The sequence below is a fragment of the Orussus abietinus genome, unplaced genomic scaffold (genome assembly GCF_000612105.2).
Source record: "Orussus abietinus isolate OABI.00-Male unplaced genomic scaffold, Oabi_2.0 scaffold20, whole genome shotgun sequence".
Classification (NCBI taxonomy): domain Eukaryota; kingdom Metazoa; phylum Arthropoda; class Insecta; order Hymenoptera; family Orussidae; genus Orussus; species Orussus abietinus.
This window is the reverse complement of record NW_019394282.1, coordinates 1,181,329-1,204,555: the sequence shown is the minus strand read 5'-3', so window position 1 is coordinate 1,204,555 and position 23,227 is coordinate 1,181,329. Positions and strand designations below refer to the sequence as shown.

Here is a 23,227-nt window from a genome sequence, read left to right as displayed (position 1 = left end):
ATAAATTGTGACGATCTACATTATTTTTGAAAATGATAAATTGTGACGATCTACATTATTTTTGAAAATGATAAATTGTGACGATCTACATTATTTTTGAAAATGATAAATTGTGACGATCCTCATTATTTTTAAAAATGATAAATTGTGACGATCTACATTGTTTTTGAAAATGATAAATTGTGACGATCTACATTGTTTTTGAAAATGATAAATTGTGACGATCTACATTATTTTTGAAAATGATAAATTGTGACGATCTACATTATTTTTGAAAATGATAAATTGTGACGATCTACATTATTTTTGAAAATAAATAATTCTGACAATCGTTACAGCCGTATCAGGAGGAGAGCTCAATCTCAAGACCTACCCCAGCGAGCAGATCATTAAAGAAAGTGAGTACACGTTGATAGGAAAACCTTATTATCTTGCCGACTTATCGATCACGCGGGATAAAATTGAGGAAAAATTACCCTGGAATGGTATCATCGAACGAGTAGATAAAATGAATTATTCTGTTTCTTGCCTTGCCAGACCCGGTGAAGCAAGGTAAGCTCGCCTGAGGAAAGCTTGAAAATCATGTTCTAAGCATGGGATGCAGGATTACGACTTAAGAGGGTAGAGAACAATGGAGAATGTCTCGTTTACCTTTTATTCGAGCTTTGTTTCTTGCATCAGGTCGGGAAGTGGTGTTCCAGTGCCGAGACGAAGGACCTCTTCGCGCCAGGGTGCAATGGACCCGAGGAAATGGACATCCTTTGCCTCCAGGAAGCAGAGACGTTAATGGCCGCCTGGAAATCCCGAATATCCAGCTTGAACATGGAGGACCATACATTTGCGAAGCCGTGGGATACGCACCCCACACTCCAGACAGCAAAGTGACTGTATATCTGACTGTGGAAAAGTGTAAGCTGATCTTTTCCATGGGCACTCCGAAATGCATCTTCCAAATTTTAATCCTTGAAAAGGACTCCCCACCTGATGTCGATAAAGATTATTGAAATTTTCGGCATTACAGTTGACTTACCCTCCACTCGGCCTCCGCAAGTCTGCAAGTACGACGAGGCTACTTGCAGCAATGGCGACTGCATCCCTAAGTCATACGTCTGTGACAACAAATTCGACTGCACGGATGGATCCGACGAATCGCGATGCAGTGAGTTTAATCAGCGATTAAATCCAACTGAAATAAATATGTCATTACCATAGAGTCGGGTAAACAGTCCATCGACGGCGAAAATGTCAAATCAATTCCCCATTTATATCAAATCCGGTCTGCGGGAATCTCTTAAATTTTGACGACTTTTAAAGTACCGCCGGATTTTTTCCCCGGCAAAATAGAGAATCTGAAATTATTATTTTTCATCGTTAATGGTGTTTCCTTGATGTCGCAGGTCCTCATGGCTGCGAGCCTAACGAGTTCCGTTGTGCGAACAAGCAATGCGTTATCAAAACCTGGCGTTGCGACGGTGATAAGGACTGTGCCGATGGCACCGACGAGGAGAATTGCACACCCTCTCCTCCAGGATCTCCATGTCGATACGACGAGTTCCAGTGCACCACCAATGATCAGTGCATCCCGAAGAGCTATCATTGCGACATGGAGAGGGACTGCATGGACGGCAGCGACGAGCTCGGCTGCTGTTAGTAAAAAACGCCGAGAAAAAAAAAAGAAAATGTTAATCTATCAATTAGAAATAGATCTCGAGATATTAGGCTCTTACCCAAATATTTTCATCCCCAGCTCCGGTTTACATCACGAAAGCACCACCACCAATGGTAGTGCTGATGCCGGGCGAGGCAATGATCCTGACCTGCAGCGCAGTGGGGGTGCCGATACCAGAAATCAATTGGCGATTGAACTGGGGCCACATCCCGGCAAAATGCACAACGACCTCCATCAACGGGACAGGGACCTTGACCTGCCCCGACATCCAGATCTCCGACCAGGGTGCCTACTCCTGCGAGGCCCTCAACGTGGGCGGGTTCGTCTTCGCCGTGCCAGACGCCATCCTGGTGGTCAAAACCGAGCCAGTCTGTCCTAAAGGAAGCTTCAACGATGACGCCAGAAGCCCCGAAGAGTGTATATCCTGCTTCTGCTTCGGAGTAGCCACAGAATGCCAAAGCGCAAACCTCTTCACGTACCGCCTAACGCCACCCTTCGACCGCCATAAGCTCGTTTCCGTCAAAGTCGCCCCGGAAATCCGGATAAACGGTGACATAGGGAACAGGGTGCGAGAGATCTCACCTGTAGGTCAGGCAGGTGTGAAGATCCAAACCCCCTACATCGAGGAAGAGTTCAACAGCTACAACGTGCCGTACTTTGCGCTGCCCGAGTTCTACCATGGGATCAGGCTGAAGTCTTACGGGGGGTACTTGAAGTACACCGTGACGTACAGTGGGGGTGGACTCCCCCTTGCAGGTCCATCGGTTATCCTGAGCGGGAACAATTATACCTTGTTACATACCGGGCCGGAATTCCCATCCGATTACGAGAGCCAGCAGTCCGTCAGGTTCTTCTATGGGGAATGGTACAAGAGTGATGGCAGGCACGAGGTCCTCGCCTCCAGGGAAGAGATCATGATGACTCTCTTGAATGTCGACAACATCCTCATCAAGTAAGATCCTCGGTTTAACGATGTCTCCTGCAAATGGATCACTCGGTGGACTAATTGTTATTTATTTTCAGAGCGAAATACGAAAACGGACCGCAACTCGATACCACCATCAGCGACATTGTTATGGACACCGCTGACGAGAGGAATACCGGACTGGGAAGTGCATCCTTTGTTGAGAAATGCGAGTGCCCTGCTGGTGGGTATCCTGATACGTGCGGATGACGATCTGGTGGATTGATACCATTTTTTATGGTCCAAAGAATATGGTTAATCACATGTTGTGGACCATGAACAATGTTAAAGACATTTTGTGTGGTCCATCATGGATGTGGATCGAAATCCTCTCTTCGGCTACGATTCGTAACAATGTGTGTCATTTTAGGGTACACCGGAGATTCCTGTGAAAACTGTGCAGCCGGATTCGAGAGACACAAGAGCGGTCGTTGGCTTGGACTCTGTTACAGCGACAGACCACCATGTCCTCCAGGATATTATGGAGATCCTTCCAGGAACATTCCGTGCCGACTTTGTCCTTGCCCGCTCACCAACCCTGCGAACCAGTAATGAGCTCATTATTGACATAATGTATGTTTAATTAGAGTTTCTTATTTAATCCGGGTTATCGCCAGGGTCACCCGGATTTGTCATCTCGGCTCCAATGGAGAGCCAAAATGCGAGTGTCCTCCAGGATATAAGGGAGACAGGTGCGAAAGCTGCGAGGAAGGATATCGTGGGAATCCTCTCGTTGCTGGAGATATGTGCGTTCCAAATCTTCCTTGCCATCCTGAAGGAAGCATCAGTCCTTACGCCGATCCCGTAACTGGACAGTGTCACTGCAAGGTATCGCACCTCTATGTTTAGTTCATTTCCACTAATTGCACATTCCTGCTGACATTACAAATTCATGCCTTGTAATACTTAATGTCAATGCTTTCGTTCTTGTTGGACTCGTTACTCTCTCCGACATGTAAGTACGTCCTACCAATTGACAAGAAAAGTTATCGCCATCCTTGTACTCCGTCATCGGTCGTCAATTTTTCTTATACCAAATCTCTATCCTCGGTTTTCCTAGTTCCATATTTCTAAGCCGAGTAAGGGAAATGTATTAACGAAACTGAATTTTCCAGCCTCTTACAACTGGCCTTACTTGCGACAAATGTAAGCCAAACACGTTCCACTTGGCCTCGAACAATCAATTCAGGTGCATCAGTTGTTTCTGCATGGGAGTCACCAACAAGTGCTCGTCGTCCAACTGGTACAGAAATGAGGTAATTGCTCCAACATGGTAGAAATTAATTCTAATGACCTCAGCAAACAGAAGCTTAAAATTGTTACGTCTCTGCAGATTCGCGTCTCGTTCATCAACTCCATCCGAGACTTCTCATTGGTCGAATCCAGTTCCGATTCGGAGCCCATTGTTCATGGGATTCACCTGGACACTGTCGGCCGTGAGATCGTTTACAATGATTTCCCTAACCGGGGCAAAAATGATGTGTATTACTGGCAACTGCCCAGCATCTTCCTAGGAGATCACATAAGTTCTTATGGAGGGAATTTGAAGTACACCGTGAGATACGTGCCCTCTCCAGGAGGTCAGAGTTCAAGGAACAATGCACCTGACGTCGAGCTTCTCAGCGTGGGTTCCCTTGAAACATTTACAATGTTCAAATTATGAATTAAATAATTAAGTATAATTATTTTACCATTTTTCAGGATAACGACCTCCGTTTGTTCCACTACTCGCGCGAGGCTCCAGAGCCGAATATTCCGCAATCCTTCACGGTGCCATTGTTGGAACAATACTGGCAACAATCAGATGGAACACCCGTTGAACGTGAACATCTTCTCATGGCCTTGGCAGATGTTCGAGCCATTGGAATCAAAGCTACCTACACAACACACACGGACGAGGCTGCGTAAGTAACGAAATCCTGCCATATTAAAATCATATCCACTACTTTTTTTAGCAAAATGTTCAAGACTTCTTGTCTTAGCAAGATCATCGAAATTGTTCTACGAGTAAACCGTCGGTTCTGCTCAAGTGTGGAATTTTTTTTCAAGACCATCGAAGTAGTATCCGAGCGTTGAAAAATCCCAAACCTTGTGTCTGATATTTTTTACAATGTTCAAGATTTTTTTTTAGATGTTATACCGATTTTTATATATTGTAGAACATTACCGATGATGAACCTTTAATTCCAGACTCTCTCACGTGACCCTCGACACGGCAGAAAAATACAACACGGGAAGATCTCGTGCTGCGGAGGTGGAGGAATGTTCCTGTCCTCCAGGTTACAAAGGTCTTTCCTGCGAGGATTGCGACGTCGGCTACGCCAGGAGTTCGTCGGGATCCTACCTTGGCATCTGCGAGCCCTGTCAATGCAATGGTCACTCCAATCAATGTGATCCAGAAACGGGAATCTGCGAGGTAGGTCTTCGGACTCTTAAAAAGCGGCCCTAAAAATGAATATTATTCATGAATGTCTACTTGCAATTACCGCAAAAATTACGAGGTGGCCAAACGACGAGGATGAGCTCTTAGCTCGAGCCAATACTCAATCACTGTTTACAGAACTGTGCAGACCACACAACAGGCGACAACTGCGAAAGATGCGAATACCAATACGAGGGCGACGCTACCAGAGGAACTCCTCAAGATTGTCAACCAAGAGGAAGTTCTCAATACAAATGCAATTGTACCCGAGCTGGGTCTCGAGATACCTCTTGCGTGAACAATCAATGCGAATGCAAGGCCAACGTAGAAGGTCCTAACTGCGATCGGTGTCGACCATCAACATTTGGTCTGTCGGAGAGCAACATCGATGGATGCATAGATTGCTACTGCAGCGGTGTCACTGATCAATGCCATGAAAGTTCTCTCTTCATCCAGCAAATCCCCGTGTGGGTGTACGACTCTCACCATGGGTTCACGCTCACGGATTCGTAAGTGGTTCACCCAACCTGAGATCATTTGCGTACTTCCAACGTGAAAGTAACGATGTCATTTGTCAGGACGAGGCGTGACATCATCGACAATGGGTTCGAGCTGAACCTGGGGACGAACGAGATCGGCTATCGCTATCCAGGAAATCGAAGTCGCAGACTCTTCTGGTCCCTGCCTCCCAACTTTACCGGGAACAGAGTGAAGAGCTACGGAGGTAACTTGACGATGACCCAACACATAACAGCCTACCCTGGTGCCATCAGCCAGAAGGACCAAGACGTGCTGCTAGTCGGAAATGGAATCACGTTGTACTGGACGAACCCTCAAGAGTTACAACCTGACATACCTCTGGTAAATCATACATGTCGATCGGTGCTTCAATCAATCTTTCCATGCGTGCAATCAATGATCGGGACCTCCCCCTAGATGAAGTAGATAAAATTAAGAATATAAGTTGTCTGGAGATTTATGCCTAACAAATGTTCATCTTCCCAGACCTACTCCGTTCTTCTTCCCAGTGTTCATCTTCCCAGTTCCCAATGTTCATCTTCCCAGACCTACTCCTGGTAAATCATACATGTCGATCGGTGCTTCAATCAATCTTTCCATGCGTGCAATCAATGATCGGGACCTCCCCCTAGATGAAGTAGATAAAATGAAGAATATAAGTTGTCTGGAAATTTATGCCTAACAAATGTTCATCTTCCCAGACCTACTCCGTTCCTCTGAAGGAGTCGGAATGGCGACGACTTACTGTCGAAGGACCTCGCACAGCATCTCGCACGGATCTCATGACAGTCCTGTCGAACCTCGAGGCCATTTTGGTCCGTGCTTCGCATAGTGAAAACATGTTGGCAACATATATTAGCGACATCAGCCTCGACACTGCCGTGGAGAACACCGTAGGTGGTAGGAGAGCCACCCAGGTGGAAGCTTGTCGATGTCGACCCGGTTACGTCGGAACATCCTGCGAATCCTGCGCCAGAGGATACTACAGAGATATCAGCGATCGTTCCCTCAGCTATCTAGGAGCCTGCAATCCATGTCCTTGCAATGGCAACGAGGAGAGCTGCGAAATCAGCAGATCGGGACATGTCAAGTGCCATTGTCTCCCGAGGTACACTGGACAGTACTGCCAGAGTCTTGGTAAGTCACTTTATTTTAAGTACTGAATTAATGATCAAGTCTTGAAAGATAAATCTGCGAGTTTGTAACTAGATTTCAGTGCCTGCAAAAAATTAGTGCAGATTAACGCACCATGGAGCAGTGTACATAGCTTCAGACTCTCGACGCTTTGTTTATAACGACCCTCTGTTATTTTAAGAGATCCTGCCAAGCTGTACATATATACATTCCAGGTCGACGAAACGCGACAGGGATACGAAATGATAACCAGAAAATTTCTAGACTCGAGTATAATTAATTTTCTAAGTCATCAATGTAGACATCCAAAGAATATGCTAATATCTAGGGGAAATGGCACATCTTTCGACGAACATACTGGGACCTCAATTAATTTCATGTGTAAAAGTAGAGTGTTATCATTTCGTATCGTAGGAAAGGCGCGCTTTCGTGGACCTTGCATTAATCCTGAATGAAAAAGCTTGCACGAGCATTATGTTGCATGATTAGGCGAGCTCAGGGTAAGTCTAATGCCCGTCAAGGTTCGAGCCGAACCGAACAGCGTCGTCAAATTCAAGTGCACGTATGACCACGCAGAAGGACTCTACGTGTATTTCAAATTAACGTCCTCTCGAGGAGACCCCATAACGGAATGGGACATGGACCCTGGTCCTCTGAGAAGGACAGAAAACGGAGGATTCAGGGAATGGAGCGTTCGAGCCGGAAGGCTTCCTTGCTACGTGGAATGCCACGTTCTGGACAGAAATGGCACAGAACTGGTTACCATTACCACGTCGATGTCTCCAGGTTTGACGGACTTGTACTCACCATGGTTTCCCGTGGTTTTACGTATTTGTCCGTCTCTGGGTTCCTGGATAAAGTGCCACTTGTCTTTACGTCAACTGCACCGAGAGGGAAAAAAGAATGTCATTGGACCAAGGACACATTTTATTAATTCAAAGAATAATTATTTCACTCGTATTTCATGTGTTTATTTCAATTTATTTCAGTCAAATCCTTTGAATTAATAAAATATTTCCTTGGTTAGATGAATTTCTTCTTTTTTTCTTCTCAGTCTGGGTTTAGGGGAATCCTAGTCTAGGGACTTTCCACGTCAGTCCACGTTGTCTTCATGTTGGTCTCCTCAAGGTCCTTCCAACTTGCTTTTTTCGAATGTCTTATCGTTGAGGCAGAAAAGTGTCCTGTAAAATTGTCGTTTCTTCAATTCTGGTGGAAGCGCAGATTTACTTCGTTTGCCTTTGTGTGGTTTGTAATTGATTGTGCAATTTTGTATCCGTCGTCAGGCTAGACAAGTCTTAGGTACTATCTAAATAGATGTTGACAATTGTTCGGCAAATTTCCTGGTTTTCTATGTTCCAAACTGTACCTAATGCCTTCTTCCTCAGCTTTGTGTAACATTCAAGTGTATTTGTTCCTCGTTGTCTTCTGTATATTATTTCGACACCCATGTTTTTAAATACATGACATTAATTATTCTCTGGGTTTTACTGTATAGTGGATGAATACCTTACACCTGAACCACCAGTGCCTACTATATCGCCACCAAGAATTCTAGTGTCCATCCGCGAACCAGAATTCCAGATCGTCCACACCGGAAACACAGTGCGGTACCATTGTTCCGCAAAATCCACAGACAGCGTAAGTAGGATATTAAATAAATCCCAAAAATCGGTACATCATTATGTTAATTTTTATATACTTACAGACCACTTTCCACATTAAATGGGAGAAAGAAGGTGGACAGCTACCAACAGACAGGAGCTTCGACGACGCCCACGGTCTTTTGGTAATTCGGGATGTAAAAGTCTCCGACAGTGGAGTTTACGTTTGCCAAGTCAACGACGGAGTGAATATCGGCATAAAAAGAGTGACCCTAGCAGTCGGAGGTACGACTTCTTATTAATCACTCCACCTATAAAAACGTCGATATTTGTAAAAATTTAATTAGTGGCATAACAATTGATTTCCGTGCAAACGTTCTGTCGTGGACGCAGCATTTCCGAAAAGCTTGCTGAACGTGCCAGGTAGTACCAGAAAATTCCGCCTCTATAAATGATTTATAGAATTCTAATTATACATTAAAAATAGGATATCTGTATTTTTATTAATAGGTTCTTTTAATCATTTAGGAGTGAACCCGGTAGAACCAAGGGCCACCATATCTCCTAGATATCTCCGAATAAAAGAGGGCGAACCTGCAGAGTTCCGCTGCGAAGCAACGGGCAATCCTCCCCCAGAAGTAAATTGGATTCGCGTCCATGGAGACATGAACCCCGAAGCAACATTCTACAATGGCATCTGGAGAGTCCCAGCAGTCTTAAAAACCGATGCAGCGGAATACAAATGCATAGCCAGAAACAGCATTGGAGTGGACAACCAAACCACCATCCTCTACGTACTAGGTAAAACCTCCCTCGAATGTATTTGCTGCGAAACTCAACCGAGTTTCTTTACGACAATGATGTCCACTAGCGAATACGTTCCAATAAAGGCCTGATATCAGGAACATCCTAGAAGATCCCTAGAGGAACCTTTACCGATTTTTGATGTACAGAGTTCTAATAATTGATGGACGTTTCAGACAATCCAGATAGACCTCGGCCGACGGCGATTCCTTCGGTCAGACCAACGGTGGTGCCTCCAGAATGGACCGGAAACTCCGGGAACGCAGTTCGCCTGGTTTGTTCATCCGCTTACGAGGCGAGAATCTCTTGGACAAGAGCTGGCAACGTACCTCTGCCAAATTCAGCTGATCAACGAGAAGGTGTCTTGACGATCTCCAATCCGACTTCCGACGACTCCGGCGTGTACATTTGCACGGCAACGAGTTACCAGGGTACCGAGACCAGCAACACTGCCCAGATAACTATCATGGTACCAAGAGAACCCCCCAGTGTCAAGGTGAAGCCTGAAAGACAAGTCGTGTCTCAAGGCACGGTCGCCGAGGTGAGGTGCATCACCAGCAGAGAACCTGGACTACAAATCAAGTGGAGTAAATATGGCGAGGCCTCGATGGGACAGAACGTCCAACAAGTCGGGGACATGTTGAGGATCGTCAATCCTCAGGTTCCCGACAGAGGAGTTTACGTTTGCCGAGTAACCAGCTCCAGAGGAAGTCAAGAAGCCAGCGCCATCATCGAAGTTGCGCGTAGGTGTCCGACCACTACCATTAAAAAACAGTTTCTCACCCAGAGGGCAACAAAATTCCTGAAAACGGTTTGCACACCATCATTCTCCTTGAAAACGGAGTCGAAAAGTTCTGTGCTATTTTTTTCTACGACGCCCAGGGATTTTGTATATGTTTGTTATATAGGAGCTTGTAAACTATCTTTTTGTCGCCTGATAGCATCCTTAAATTGATGTTCGCAGCGCGTGAAGAGCCCGTGCTGGAGCTGTACCCTCAACAAATACAGGTTGTTCTTGTCGGAGGATCTGCCGATTTACAGTGCAGAGCGATTGCTGGTTTCCCCATTCCTGAGATTCACTGGTCCAGGGAAGACGGTCGTCACTTCGGCAGCAACATCGAACAACTACCTGGGGGTCTTCTGAGGCTCACCAACATCACCATCAGCGACGGAGGAGCTTTCGTCTGCTCGGCATCGAACGAGGTCGGCACCACAACCGCGGTTGCTCACATCGAAGTGCAATCTCTGCCTGTTATCACCATTTCTCCGAATATTGGAATCCTGCCCGTGAAACTGGGAGACAGGATTCGCCTGATGTGCAGCGCAACCGGACATCCCCAACCAAACGTCGTCTGGAGTAGACACACGAATGGAGTGGCTTTATAGTAGGTTGATGAAAATCCTTGCACCTTGATTAGCTGATTAGTCTAATTTTTTAGCCAGTCGATCGTTCACTAGCACGTCCCCACCTCGGAATTAAAGGTCTGATAATAAAAACATCCTTTCAGTGGTCCCCTGGACAGAACTGCAGCGACTCCTTTGAGCGCCGTCTACGAGATCTTCTCGGTGTCACCTGACGACGAGGGGTCTTACACGTGCCAAGCAACAAACGCTGCTGGAATTACCGAGGAACGTGTACAGATTCGTATAGAAGACACTCCTACGTATCCTTGTCGAGGAGATCAGTGCGCCCCGACTGATGAAGGCCCCAGTGTGTACCCTGTAGGGAATGTAAGAACGGGACCTGATAATTTGCATATTTTCCTAACAGCTTCTGCTGATCAACCGGGATGCTTGAATAGTGGTGCCTCAATGATTAAACGTTACCTTTTCGCAGAGAAATCCAAACGGAGGGATCCACATCCCGGAGACTTCTCTAAGGATACCTAACGGTGGGAATGTAGAAATGCGCTGCCAGGTCGTTGGTCTTGACGATGACAAAATTTACCTCGACTGGAGGAGAAGCGATCATAGACCCCTTCCCGAAGGTAGCACAGTCCACAACGGTGTTCTGAGGATCCCTGCAATGACCAAGGAAGCCGCTGGAGAATATTTCTGCCTTGGCCTGAACCCTGATGGGAACGTCCTCTTCAAGGAGAAGTCCCACTTGGAGATCATAAGTTAGCGAATCAATAATTAGGAAATAAGTATTGGGATTTACCGGTGCAATTTTCGGGATGAACTTGTACCTGGTGATGTGCAGAATTTGGGATTAATTTTTTCTTTTACCTTGAAGGTCCACCAAGGATCGAATTGAACCCGACGAGTCAAACCGTTCGTCCTGGAGAGAACCCCTCGATTATTTGCACCGCGACCGGAGATCAGCCCCTGAACATCAAATGGGATGCAATTGGACGTTCATTGCCGCATTCTGTTACCGACAATAGAGGCCTTTTGCAATTCCACGGCATCGCGTTCGCCGATGCAGGAAAATATGTCTGCAAAGCGACGAACGACGCCGGCACGGCTGAAGCTGTCGCTGAAGTTTTGGTCAATGGTAAAGAAATCTCATCGATTAGTTCATAACATTTCTTGCTTTAAAAACAAAAGAAGTCTTAAGATGATGTGAAAGTGGCGTGAGGGATCTCTTTTATGAAACATTTTTCGGGACTGAGTGTATCGAAGCGTTATCAATTTCACCTCTTGCATAGGAAGTCCCCAAGGAAGGCCCCGACACCCATGAAATTTCTCACACCCAGTTCGGCGAAAAGTTTCATAAACTAGACCTCTTTGACGCCACCTTCATATCCCCTTAACTTTCAATTTCATTTTCTCAGAACACGTCTTTGAAAACACCCCGGTGCACGCCCTGGAACGTGACATCACGACCTATTCTGGCAACTCGTTGACACTTCGCTGTCAAGTTCGGGAACACGCTCAGATCCTTTGGAGTAGAGAAGGCCAGTCTTTGCCGGCGAATTCAAGGGTTCGAGAAAATCAGCTGGAATTAATGCACGTAACGCCGGAAGACAGCGGTCGTTACATCTGCGAAGTGCGAAACAATCATGGAGTCGCTAGTGACTATATAAACGTCAGAGTGGCCCGTAAGTATTAAATTACAATTTTTATTTTTTCCCCCATAGTTCCGGCGTCTCTTTCCGAGATCCAACTACCCAGGGACTCGAAAACTGCAGAATGATCTATCTTATGAATGATTTAGAGCCCCGCGAATGATTTCTCACTTAGCTTCGCGAATGACCTTTCTTAGCTTCTCGTTATTCTCTCTCTTTTTTTTTTCGCCCGACTTTTCGAAAGTGCAATCTTGTTTTATCGCTTGATATCCATCGGCACTATCATTGCTCACGATTTGCAATATATAATTTCGCTTCGCTCGCGACGATCCGTCCTCGAAAATCCAAAATCGGAGTAAATTGCAATCGAAGGAAATTTCACTCTTTCAAAATGGCCGACCTAAGCGTAACACTCAGCTGGCTAAAAATCCAAATAATAATCTCTGGTGTTCTTTGCAAGTATCCGAAAAATTATTTCCCACTTCTTCTCCGCTGCGACTTGATTTTCGTAACAAAATTGAATTTCTACATCTATATCTTTCTCGATAAAAAAAAAACAGACAAGATGTACTATAATATTTTTTCTCGCTTCCTTGAATAATTCCAAAAAGCGTAAGCTAACATCCAGGACGAGTTAATCCAGGAAATCTATTCAATTGTCAATAATTCTCTAATAAATTCCATCGAGAAACTCGGTAGAGTTCCGCGGCAAATACATTGTACACTATCGAGTTTCTTTACGGCATCTAACGCTCAAAACTTTGGGCCCTGTCAATTGCACTAATCCAGGGTCGTCATTAAGCTTTTGTATGATTAATAGCGCGATCTGTAGAGATTTATAGGGATCTTTTACGACAGGATCGGCGAGATCACGGTATACCGCAATGAATATCCCGAATCTAGGTTTTTACACAGGCCGCGTTATGGTTTAGTAGTTAATTTGCTTGCGGATTGCATGCCAGTGTACCCAATGCAGTGCAGACACGGAGAGTATCGGTGCAGAAGCGAAGAATGCATTCGATTGGATTTCTTTTGCGATGGCTATGCTCAATGCAGCGATGGCAGCGACGAGCGCTTCTGCCGAAGCAGACGGTACCGTCAAATACTCCAACGACGACGTGGTTTGTTCTGAGATTTATGTGTCTTGTGCGTCTCCTGTGTCGTCTGTAGTCTGTCCGTCCAGTAGTTCAGTGTAGTAAATATGTACATCACTCTACATGTATCTTCACTCGCTTCTCACATCTAACTCTCACGAAGAAGTAAAACCAGTGAAATGTTCCCCAGAAATGAAGAAAGCACCCTGTAAATCCTTGCGATGCAAGAAAAGAATTATTATAAGTTCAGTCCGTTGGAAAAATAATTCAATTAGACTACTCGTATACTGTAGAGCATCGAAGGAAATGTCTGGCGTAGAGCATTTGTTTGTAACTTCCTGGTTTATCATTAAGAAAAATAGTCTTCGAAGCACCTTCGATACTCTGATTCGATATAACCTCAAAAAGGTTTGGAGTGGTTATTTAAATATTTTGGATAAATGAATCTGCATAGAAGGTAATATTGGAACACTTGTAGTCATGAAAATTGTCCCAGCCTCATTGGCCAGACTTGGAAAATGTTTAAACATTTGCGGTCACCCAGCACTCATTACCTAAATTGTCCCAGTGTCGGAAAAATTAAGGCCAAGAGAATGATACCTTTTTTCTCATTTATAGCAGCAGCTACTCCAACTATCAGCATAGAAGTTGCTCAAGACCCCATCAATATTGGTGACACCATTGACATTCGCTGCTCATACTCCGGAGGTCATAATCCTCGCTTCCACTGGGTTAGACCGAACCAAATATCTCTGCCATCTAATGCCGAAGAATATGGAAACGTCTTAAGACTCAGCAACGTTGCTGTCAGTGAGAGTGGAGTGTACAGGTGCATCGTTGAGACACCCGAGGGCACCTTCGAAGATGACTTCAATCTCATCGTTCAGGGTAACTCTACCATTTAAAAAATACGCCACTCTCATTTGCCATTCTTATATTGAAATATTGAAATTGAAAAGGTCAGCTTATTTCATTATCTCGATTTTTCACATTTTACATGCCTACCATTCTGTGTCGTGTGAGTATTCATAGTCTTACGTGATTATACAAGCTACGTTATATATTTTTAAGACTGCGGTTAGGTAACAATTATCAATTTTAATTCAGGTGGAACGAATGACGCTCCAGCGATCGAAACCAAGTATGCACGATATGGAACTGACGTCCAAATAGATTGTAAGACAGATTTGAGGAACGATGTGAAGTACCAGTGGAACAAACTCGGAGGATTACTTCCAGAATTCACCCAATTTTCCGAGGTAACAATACTTTAACAATGTGTTTGTATTTTATTTGCTGTTTATGTTCACTCTCACACCACACTTGCTTACATTTACAGAACATGATGTTCTTGAAAAATGTGAAAGCCGAAGACGCCGGAACATACATCTGCACTGCAAACAGTGACCAAACTAGTGTCGAAGTTCCAACGATGTTAGTAGTGACCGGAGTGGTTCCAAACTTCACTCAAGCTCCCCAAAGTTATATAGCTCTGCCTCCGTTGCCTGACGCATACTTGAAGTTCACTATCGAAGTATCCTTCAAGCCCGAAAGATATGATGGTATAATACTGTACAACGACGAGAAGAGTAACGGAAGTGGCGACTTTTTGATACTCGCTCTTGTTGGAGGATATCCAGTTTTTAAGTAACTATCCATTTTAATTACCATTCGTTGAAAAAAAAAAAGCCTACTATTTTATTGCTCAGGAAAGTGGCCTATTTTCCATGCCTAACCTAAAAGCTAATCTAAAATCTAATCAATGCCTCCAGGTTCCACCTTGGATCCGATCCAGCAGAGATTCGAGCTAACAGGCCCATCACCCTCGGCAAATGGCACACGATAAAGCTTCAAAGGAATCGCAGGGAAGGTACAATGTTCGTGGATGGCGAAGGTCCCTACGAAGGAAGTGCTGCAGGCAGAAGACAAGGATTAGACCTCATGGAGCCCCTCTACATCGGAGGAGTGAAAGAGTACAGTGCTATCAGTAAATATGCCGGTGCTAATTCAGGATTCGTAGGATGCATCGGAAGACTAGTCATCGGAGAGAAACAAGTGGACCTAATGAGCCATCAGGCAACGAGTGTCGGAGTGACAACCTGCGAGACCTGTGCAGAAAATCCATGCAACAATGGCGGTGTCTGCCAAGAAGCAGCCTCCAAGCATGGATACACTTGCCTCTGCCGAGCAGGATACAGTGGAAAACACTGTGACTTTGTGGGACAATCCTGTTACCCAGGTTGGTCTTCTCGCATAACCTATAACCTATAAAATTTATTACAAAAAAAAATTATAAACATGTTTACATAGAAAAAGGTTGTATTGGCTCTAAATGGTGGGACATTAGAATCTGTCATTCGTTAAGTTATACGCAAAATCTGAATTTGTTATTATTTATGACAGGTGCTTGCGGAGAGGGCAAGTGCGTCGACAAGGAAGATGGCTTTGTCTGCTACTGTCGCTATGACAAGACAGGACCTCGCTGTGAACGCTCTATAAGTGTTTACGACCCTGCTTTCCACAACGATCACGCTTTCCTGTCATACCAAACGCCCAAGGCGATTAGGAGGTAAGTCACATCGATAATTCCTTCCCTGCATGCGATTAGCTCCATAGACATCGTTAGAATCTCCAATTGTTTCGAACTGCTCGAAGATACTGCTACATGAATAAAAATTCAGCTCCGATATCTCAGGTCAGATTTATCGTTCCTAAATTTAGATAGACATTAGCTCTCAAAAACCTCAGGAAGTGCGATGCATATTGTACAAAATGCACCGTGCCTATAAAATGCACTGTATATATTCTGCACCAGGGCTGCGAAAACTGCAAGTTTCAAAATTAACATATTAAATTCAGCACCTTCGCTGACCAATTAACTCTACCCTCACAGTTAGATTCGTTCAAGTGGACTAATTTAATAGAGGATTGTTATTTTTAATAATCTCAAATTAATCAATAATTCTAGATTGCTCGATGCATTCCACTTTCGCACTTCTGGATCAACTTTCTTGCACTTTAATACTCTCTTGTGTCCTTTATGTCGATGCACTTCTATTGTTTATATATGGATGTCTTAGACCACCTGTAAAATTAGTCATTCGAATTGATTTAATTCTACGACTTAGGATGATACGAAGATCGCGTGCACCGTTCTTAAAATGTACCAAGACGACAAATAAACACGAGCCAGTGACAAAATCTCGCACAAACGTATCTGGCTCGAAACTCTGCCGGGTTTCCTCGATTTATTTACGGACTTCTGCCTACTTAAACCGTCCTAATAAGTCGAATTCCATTTTCAGGGCGGGAAAGAGAAACGCCATTAAACAAAAACGATCGCATTCACGATCGCACGCGCCCCAGCTTAGTCAACCTAGCTCCAGACAACACCATAAGCACCCCGAAAATTTGCACCATACACAACATTAGACGTAGCACCAAACCTTTGCACGTAGAAAGTCATGCGAGTCCCTACCACGAATCTCTTGAAAGCTGAATTTTGCCAAAAAAAACTTTCTACACTTTCTTCAAGATGACACAGCGGATCGTAGAAAAAGAATCTTAATATCTTTCTAACGTCCAACCGATGTCTAGTGACAGATGACATATTGCAAAATTAAGCTTTCGATGGACATGATAGACCTACGTAGAGCGTAGTTCCTTGGAATGAACTTCGTGGTGCTATAACGTTTAGAACCTCAGTCAACCTTACTAATTAATAATAATAATTAGTTTTGTACAGCTTATTAATTAATACACTTTAACGCGTCGCTGTTAAGTCATATAAATATATAAATAAATGAATATATAAATATATATATATATTAATTTTGTAATAGTAAGACGTGAAGTCACTGCCATACTAGTTGCATTTAACCATAACTCAGGATTATGGTAAGGCAACCCAACGTCATAAGTGTACGATATACGTTTGTACTTATACGTTTAAGGAATCTATATCTGAGCAAAGCAAAAAATATATATTTCGTAATATATGAATGGATACCTATATACTCAGTGGGCGAGCGCCTGTGCCATTATATAAGTATACGCAACGGAAGCATTATTTTACATGCAAATAAATATCTATGTGACCACTTCAGTTTACTCGTTTCTTGATTAATCGGTCGCTATTTTATTTGCGCCTCCGTTTTAATATTTTGACAAGGTGAGTCCCGAGTCGCTTGCATTGTTTTCGTTGCAAATTTTGTTCCGAACCCTTTTAGAGTTTTTTTTTTTTTACGCCGGTTTTCTTACGCTGATTTCGATTTTCGTAAATCGTGCCAGAAGACCAGCTTTTCGGAAAGAAAATACATGAAACGAATGAATTGACTTTTAAATGGAAATGAATTTTCGAAATTTATGAAATCCTTGAAGAGAGCTCCTTAAAAATATCAGATTGAAAGCTCTTGGTTTTATCGATGGTGGTGGCATGTAAAAAAAAAACGCGATGATCGATAATCATTTAATTGTTAATAATAATAACAAATGCTCGTTTCAGTCTCCGTTTCTTCGTCTGCCTGAAAGCACGATACATCTCCTGTAGTCTTAGTTAATATGCACTATACCCAGTCTGTAATATATGCACCTGTTCGGAATGCACTATCGTTAACATAATACAGAAGTTTGCGATGCACTTTGTAACTACTCCACTTGGTGTATTTATTCCTGATGTTAGTGCAGCGGAACCAAGCCATAGCGAGACTTTGTGAAAATAGTGTAAATAATAATGACTGCTGAGTGGAATTATTATGTAGTAGATAATGCAATAACGCAAGAGAAGAGTAAGTGTCCAGGTCGACACTCTCTCTTTCTCTTTCTCTGAAAACGTTAAATTATTATTAACAATTGAGACCGATGTTGAGAAAAGGTACCCAAAGGATCGATGAAGTTACTCTTTGCATAAGATTTAAAATTAAAAAGAATATTGGATTTTCTGTTCCGCAGCTTCAATGTTGTACTGCGAACCTATTTTCTGGAGACATGTTGAAGGACTCCAAAATCTTTCCTGGATTTCCAGTATGTGGAACGAAGGAAATAAATTTCATTTTATTTAGCTCTGAACTTTGGTGGCCTTTTCCTAAAGTTTGTTGCAGTGATTTCTCCCTCGACTAATCCATATGTATGCCTTACGTACCCCAGGCTAAAGCTAACCATGAATTTTAATCCTTCGGACAACGGAGATGGGATCCTGATGTATTCCGCCCAGGTTGACGAAGGGTTAGGCGATTTTGTCGCACTGGTTATCAAAGATAAACACGTGGAGTTCAGATTTGACGTGGGTTCAGGAACAGCGATAATTAGATCGAGCTACATCGTTCAACCTGGAATTTGGACCCATGTCACCATAAGCAGAGACTTCAAGGTAAAGCCTTGTAAAACTAAACGGACATGTAGAAATAATAATAGCTACTTACATTAACACAACCCCAATAATCGAGAAAGATTAAGTAAATTAAATCCTGCCTTCGTATCAAGGTAGGGAATCTATCGGTCAATGGCGAGCCCCAAATAGAAGGACGTTCTCCAGGAACAGCCAGAACGATGACACTAAATACTCCTCTGTACATTGGTGGTGTCGATAGAAGAAGGATCACTGTTAACAAAAACGTAGGGGTAGATAAAGGCTTCAGAGGATGCGTTAACGAGGTACCAATTACAAGTCACTATAAAAACTTGAACATTGCTGGATCGTCCTTCCCTAGGAATGGCCCAGAAACCAGAAGTACTCTGAATACAATAAATTTCTCTGTTTCTTATCGACAGTTGGAGGTATCTTCGATGAACGTGGACATCCTGAAATCCAGCACGGACTCAGCAAACGTGGAGGATTGTTCTCTGCATCGCCAGATACAAACTGCATCACGCCCTCCTTCAACGGAGCCTCCTACAACACCATCCACGACCGAATATAATCCTTGCATGTCGAATCCTTGTGTCCATGGTATCTGTCAAAGTACAAGTACTTACGAGTATTCGTGTACCTGCGAGTACGGATACGTAGGTCGAAACTGCGAAAATGTCCTGAAACAGTGCGAACTCCTAAGTCCTTGTAAAAACAATGGATTCTGCACAGACCTCCGAGGCTCTTACAAGTGTGACTGTCGATTAGGATACAATGGACTTAATTGTGAAAAGCGTAAGTTTCAGAAGCTAAATTGCCAGCCTTGATGAATCTACCTTAATTCCAAAGAACCTAATAGCAAAGTATGAACGTGTATGACCAAATAATCTGAGAAATGTGGCATATTACGTGCAAGACATTAGGTTAGGTTATGTAGTTCGAAGATGGCTAAGAAGCTGCAACCGAGACTATTTTCTTATTATAGCTGCAGAGATATCTTACGACGTGGCTTTCAAGGGCGATGGCTGGTTGGAACTTGATAGATCTGTAATGCCTCACACAGAAGAAAGGGAAGTCCTGGGATTTGAGATCTCCACAAACAAAAGCAATGGACTGATCATGTGGCATGGCCAGACACCGAACGACCTAAACCCTGAAGATTACATCGCCTTAGCAGTTGTCGACGGGTAAATCAGAAGTTACTGATGTAAAGAAAGAACCTATAGAAGCCAAGATTTAATAAGAAGCTTTCTTCGTTCAGGTACATCGAGTATCAATATAATTTAGGCTCCGGACCTGCAGTGATTAGAGTGATGGCTCAACGAGTCGACGATGGAGAGCGCTACAGAATTATCTTGAAGAGACAAGGAAGCGATGGCAGTATAGAACTCAATGGAGAACACACTGAAAGCGGAGTTAGTGACGGCCTCCAACAAATCCTGAACACTCGAGGAAGTGTTTACTTGGGTGGAGTACCCGACTACTTGATGACCTATGGCCGATACCATGATGGTTTCTCTGGTTGCATCTACACCCTGGAGGTGCAAGATTCCGGTGCAATAGACATCGGCAACAAAGCTATCAGAGGAAAGAACGTCTCACCCTGCACAAAGTGAGTAACAATTTGTACGATCAAGTTACTTTATCTACGTAACGTCTAATTCTACTTATTCCAACTGCGTACAATGTCACCTGGTTGATCCAAATTACTTCCTTTCATCCGTAACGAATCATTGTTTAAAAACTATTAATATGTTACACGCTGCACAGAGCGAGGTGGATTCCCTCCTCTCTGGTATTTACGGATGCTGATGCAGACATCTTCGATGCCTTCGTACCTCCACCTCCTGTGAACATAATCCATCCAAGGCCCACTGTAAATCGATCGTCTCATAATGTTAAGAGCATCCCTACTTTAATCATAGTCCAGCACCTTGTTAGTCTGTCGACAAACATCAGGCATCGTAGACTGACACTCACACTACTGTGCGTGTCTTTCGTCATCTTAGGAACGAATTTATCAAACTAGTTTCCATTTGACTTTTTCACTCTACGGTCTAGTCATGACATGAATTCTCTCGAAGATCATCATTAGCGTTCCCAGTTAACTTGTACAGGACTCCGAGAAGTTCATGTCCAGGTAGACCGGCTCCATGTAATCGTAACTAATTAATGTTTGTAAAAATTATTCGGTGCTTTACTGACGCGCGGAGGAACGCGATCAGAGGTACGTTTTCCAATGTTGATTGTTTCTAAATTGTACAGAGATTATGATAAATTTTAACACAGTCACCTTGTTACACTTATGATTAATTTCTCAATTTTCTTTTACAGCGAAACAATGGATCGTCCCGTTCGTGAGGATGCTTCAGGTTTGACAAACGAATAGAAACCTCCAAGTTACAAGACATCGACATACGTTTTTACAAGACATTGATGACATTGCTCGATGCGTTCTCAGCCTAAGAGCATAATTAATTAATTAATTTTAACTGCAGTCACGTTAACGTGTACTTGTTTTCGCGTATGCCTTCGAGTTTCTTCTAACAAAGCATCTTACTACAAAAGCAGTGCACATTTGTATACAAGATACACTAGATTTTGCAAGTACCTCGGAGCAAAGCCAGAGGGAACAAAACAAAAGTGATCCACTTGCACTCTTCCAAGGCAAAACCAAAAAAAAAATACTACGAATAGAAGATAAGTCTTGGAAGTGGGGCTCAATTTTCACAGGAAACATGACATGTTTTATATATACAGAACATACATAACCTAAAAGTATCCTGCACAGATCGATGAATAACAAGGACACGATGAAAATGTACACCGAAAGAAAATCGTATAGGAATACCAAAAGCTTCTAAATTAAACTGCTTGTATCTAAGTTATCCATCAGAAATTGAAGCATCCGTTTCAAATTTCTTCGCTCTATTCAACGCTGTTAAAGTTCTTGTTTCCCTTCGATCCCTGCAGGACGAAACACCAGGAAGGTTCTCTTCAATGATGTACTACACACAACGCGTATATTATTACAAAACAATATTACTATCATAATTTTGTAATCGATACTATATTAGTCGTTTTCTACAGCTTTATTTATACAACATTTAACGCGCAATGCATTTGCGATGCATTTAAAGCGAGCTCGTGCGTTACGATTTTTGCAGATTTCTAATAACCGAGGCGGGTGGTTGTATAACGAAGAGTGACGGTGAGCAAATGACAAATCAGTGAATCAATTGCTTACGGACGAATCATGAGATTAAGGGAAAGATCGTCGTAACTTTCCACAACTATTTCCGTGCGCTCGCGCAAATTCGGAAAGCGAAAGTAGTGTTGGCAAGCTTGTTGCCCATATATATATACATATATATCGTTTTTCACTGCCATGTTATACATGCCAATTTAACGAGTACTTACGTTACCAATTCTCCCATAGACCATACTTTCTCAATTTTGGTTATTAATTGCAATAGCGAGGTAATCCTGAATTATGTGGAGGAGGAAAAGTCACTTACAAAATGCTCGTTAACTCCAGGTTGGTGCTAGCGATATGGAATTAATGTCAGATATATTCTAAGTGAGCCCACGATAACAAAAGTTAGTAATACCTCATATCCAACAAATTCATGTATATTACATATTACTGTCAGTACGGGATTTTTTACAAAAATATTCCATTCTTACAGCTAAAACCATTTGTACATTGCCAACTTATCGTAATGGAAAAAGAAGATCGTCAGCTTATAAGAGTGAAATTAATTTACGCGTAGCCAGGCTACCGTAAATCTGTAAAAAGAAATATATATATAATGTATTGTTATCGAATGGCCCAGCAAGCGGAATCTGCTGCATATTCGAAATGATTCGCTTTTACAGAACAATTGTATTCGAAGTGTGCTATCGATGCTGTCAAGAGGTTATGTTTATTTGTATTCTTTTGGCACGAGGGAAATTTAATGACTTTTTTACCTTGAATCATACAAATTTTAGAAGAGATACGTTTTGATAGGTTTTTCATCGAAGCAGATGTTCAAAGATTGAGAGTGCCAATCGACATGATTTTACGATGCATCTGTGGTTCTTGTTTCCAAGGCTTGAGGTAGTTAAACATTGAGATAGTACGAAGCAATATCGAGGTAGATATAATAAACAATTTTAAGCCTTTAGACGAGGCCTATGAGCTGGCCACGCAGTTCCTAAGTAAAATGGATCCCATCGAGGAATCTTATCACTGCTTGATAAATGTTGCAGATTTTTTAAGCCTACAAAAATCGCACCGGCATTTTGTTAGTGACTACGGGTAGCCGACCACTCGTTGTCATTGACGGGAATAAAAAGTGTATAAAATAATAAACGGAATGGTTAACGGTCCGCGCATTTATATCGAACGTACGCTTTTGCATATCGATGCGCGCACAAAGTTTGACGTTCTAATACGTACTATGCATGATTGCAAATTGTGAAAGTATAAAACATTACATGAAAGTGTAGCCTGTATTATTAAATGTATAATAATTACTCGATAAGAAATGAGACAATAAATATAATTTTGCTAAAGGGGCTTCAGATTTTATTTGGGAGTTGACACATCCGTAGCTGTGGTTTGACAAAGTATGCAGTATCTCTTTTTCTTGACATGAAAAATTGGCAATTTTTGGC

At 42.9% G+C, this 23,227-nt stretch overlaps 1 protein-coding gene across 1 annotated transcript in view; it reads left to right on the top strand.

Annotated features, from left to right (window-relative positions):
• LOC105694485 (basement membrane-specific heparan sulfate proteoglycan core protein) overlaps nucleotides 1-23,125 on the top strand; it is a 160,569-nt gene extending 137,444 nt beyond the window's left edge. Inside the window, exons 24-61 of the mRNA XM_023434954.1 lie at nucleotides 339-398; nucleotides 682-909; nucleotides 1,022-1,159; nucleotides 1,398-1,646; nucleotides 1,748-2,621; nucleotides 2,693-2,817; nucleotides 3,004-3,181; nucleotides 3,251-3,461; nucleotides 3,749-3,889; nucleotides 3,967-4,257; nucleotides 4,335-4,537; nucleotides 4,824-5,049; nucleotides 5,194-5,564; nucleotides 5,634-5,916; nucleotides 6,276-6,711; nucleotides 7,198-7,494; nucleotides 8,204-8,346; nucleotides 8,414-8,594; nucleotides 8,838-9,110; nucleotides 9,290-9,856; nucleotides 10,078-10,498; nucleotides 10,622-10,844; nucleotides 10,951-11,233; nucleotides 11,350-11,610; nucleotides 11,891-12,157; nucleotides 13,087-13,245; nucleotides 13,837-14,106; nucleotides 14,326-14,477; nucleotides 14,558-14,865; nucleotides 14,991-15,457; nucleotides 15,622-15,787; nucleotides 18,364-18,586; nucleotides 18,700-18,870; nucleotides 18,988-19,360; nucleotides 19,551-19,752; nucleotides 19,827-20,177; nucleotides 20,336-20,792; nucleotides 20,900-23,125. Of these exons, the coding sequence (XP_023290722.1) occupies nucleotides 339-398; nucleotides 682-909; nucleotides 1,022-1,159; nucleotides 1,398-1,646; nucleotides 1,748-2,621; nucleotides 2,693-2,817; nucleotides 3,004-3,181; nucleotides 3,251-3,461; nucleotides 3,749-3,889; nucleotides 3,967-4,257; nucleotides 4,335-4,537; nucleotides 4,824-5,049; nucleotides 5,194-5,564; nucleotides 5,634-5,916; nucleotides 6,276-6,711; nucleotides 7,198-7,494; nucleotides 8,204-8,346; nucleotides 8,414-8,594; nucleotides 8,838-9,110; nucleotides 9,290-9,856; nucleotides 10,078-10,498; nucleotides 10,622-10,844; nucleotides 10,951-11,233; nucleotides 11,350-11,610; nucleotides 11,891-12,157; nucleotides 13,087-13,245; nucleotides 13,837-14,106; nucleotides 14,326-14,477; nucleotides 14,558-14,865; nucleotides 14,991-15,457; nucleotides 15,622-15,787; nucleotides 18,364-18,586; nucleotides 18,700-18,870; nucleotides 18,988-19,360; nucleotides 19,551-19,752; nucleotides 19,827-20,177; nucleotides 20,336-20,594 (10,031 nt within the window). The 3' untranslated portion in view covers nucleotides 20,595-20,792; nucleotides 20,900-23,125. The remainder of the gene's footprint in view (nucleotides 1-338; nucleotides 399-681; nucleotides 910-1,021; nucleotides 1,160-1,397; nucleotides 1,647-1,747; nucleotides 2,622-2,692; nucleotides 2,818-3,003; nucleotides 3,182-3,250; nucleotides 3,462-3,748; nucleotides 3,890-3,966; nucleotides 4,258-4,334; nucleotides 4,538-4,823; nucleotides 5,050-5,193; nucleotides 5,565-5,633; nucleotides 5,917-6,275; nucleotides 6,712-7,197; nucleotides 7,495-8,203; nucleotides 8,347-8,413; nucleotides 8,595-8,837; nucleotides 9,111-9,289; nucleotides 9,857-10,077; nucleotides 10,499-10,621; nucleotides 10,845-10,950; nucleotides 11,234-11,349; nucleotides 11,611-11,890; nucleotides 12,158-13,086; nucleotides 13,246-13,836; nucleotides 14,107-14,325; nucleotides 14,478-14,557; nucleotides 14,866-14,990; nucleotides 15,458-15,621; nucleotides 15,788-18,363; nucleotides 18,587-18,699; nucleotides 18,871-18,987; nucleotides 19,361-19,550; nucleotides 19,753-19,826; nucleotides 20,178-20,335; nucleotides 20,793-20,899) is intronic.
• Nucleotides 23,126-23,227: the final 102 nt, after the last annotated feature.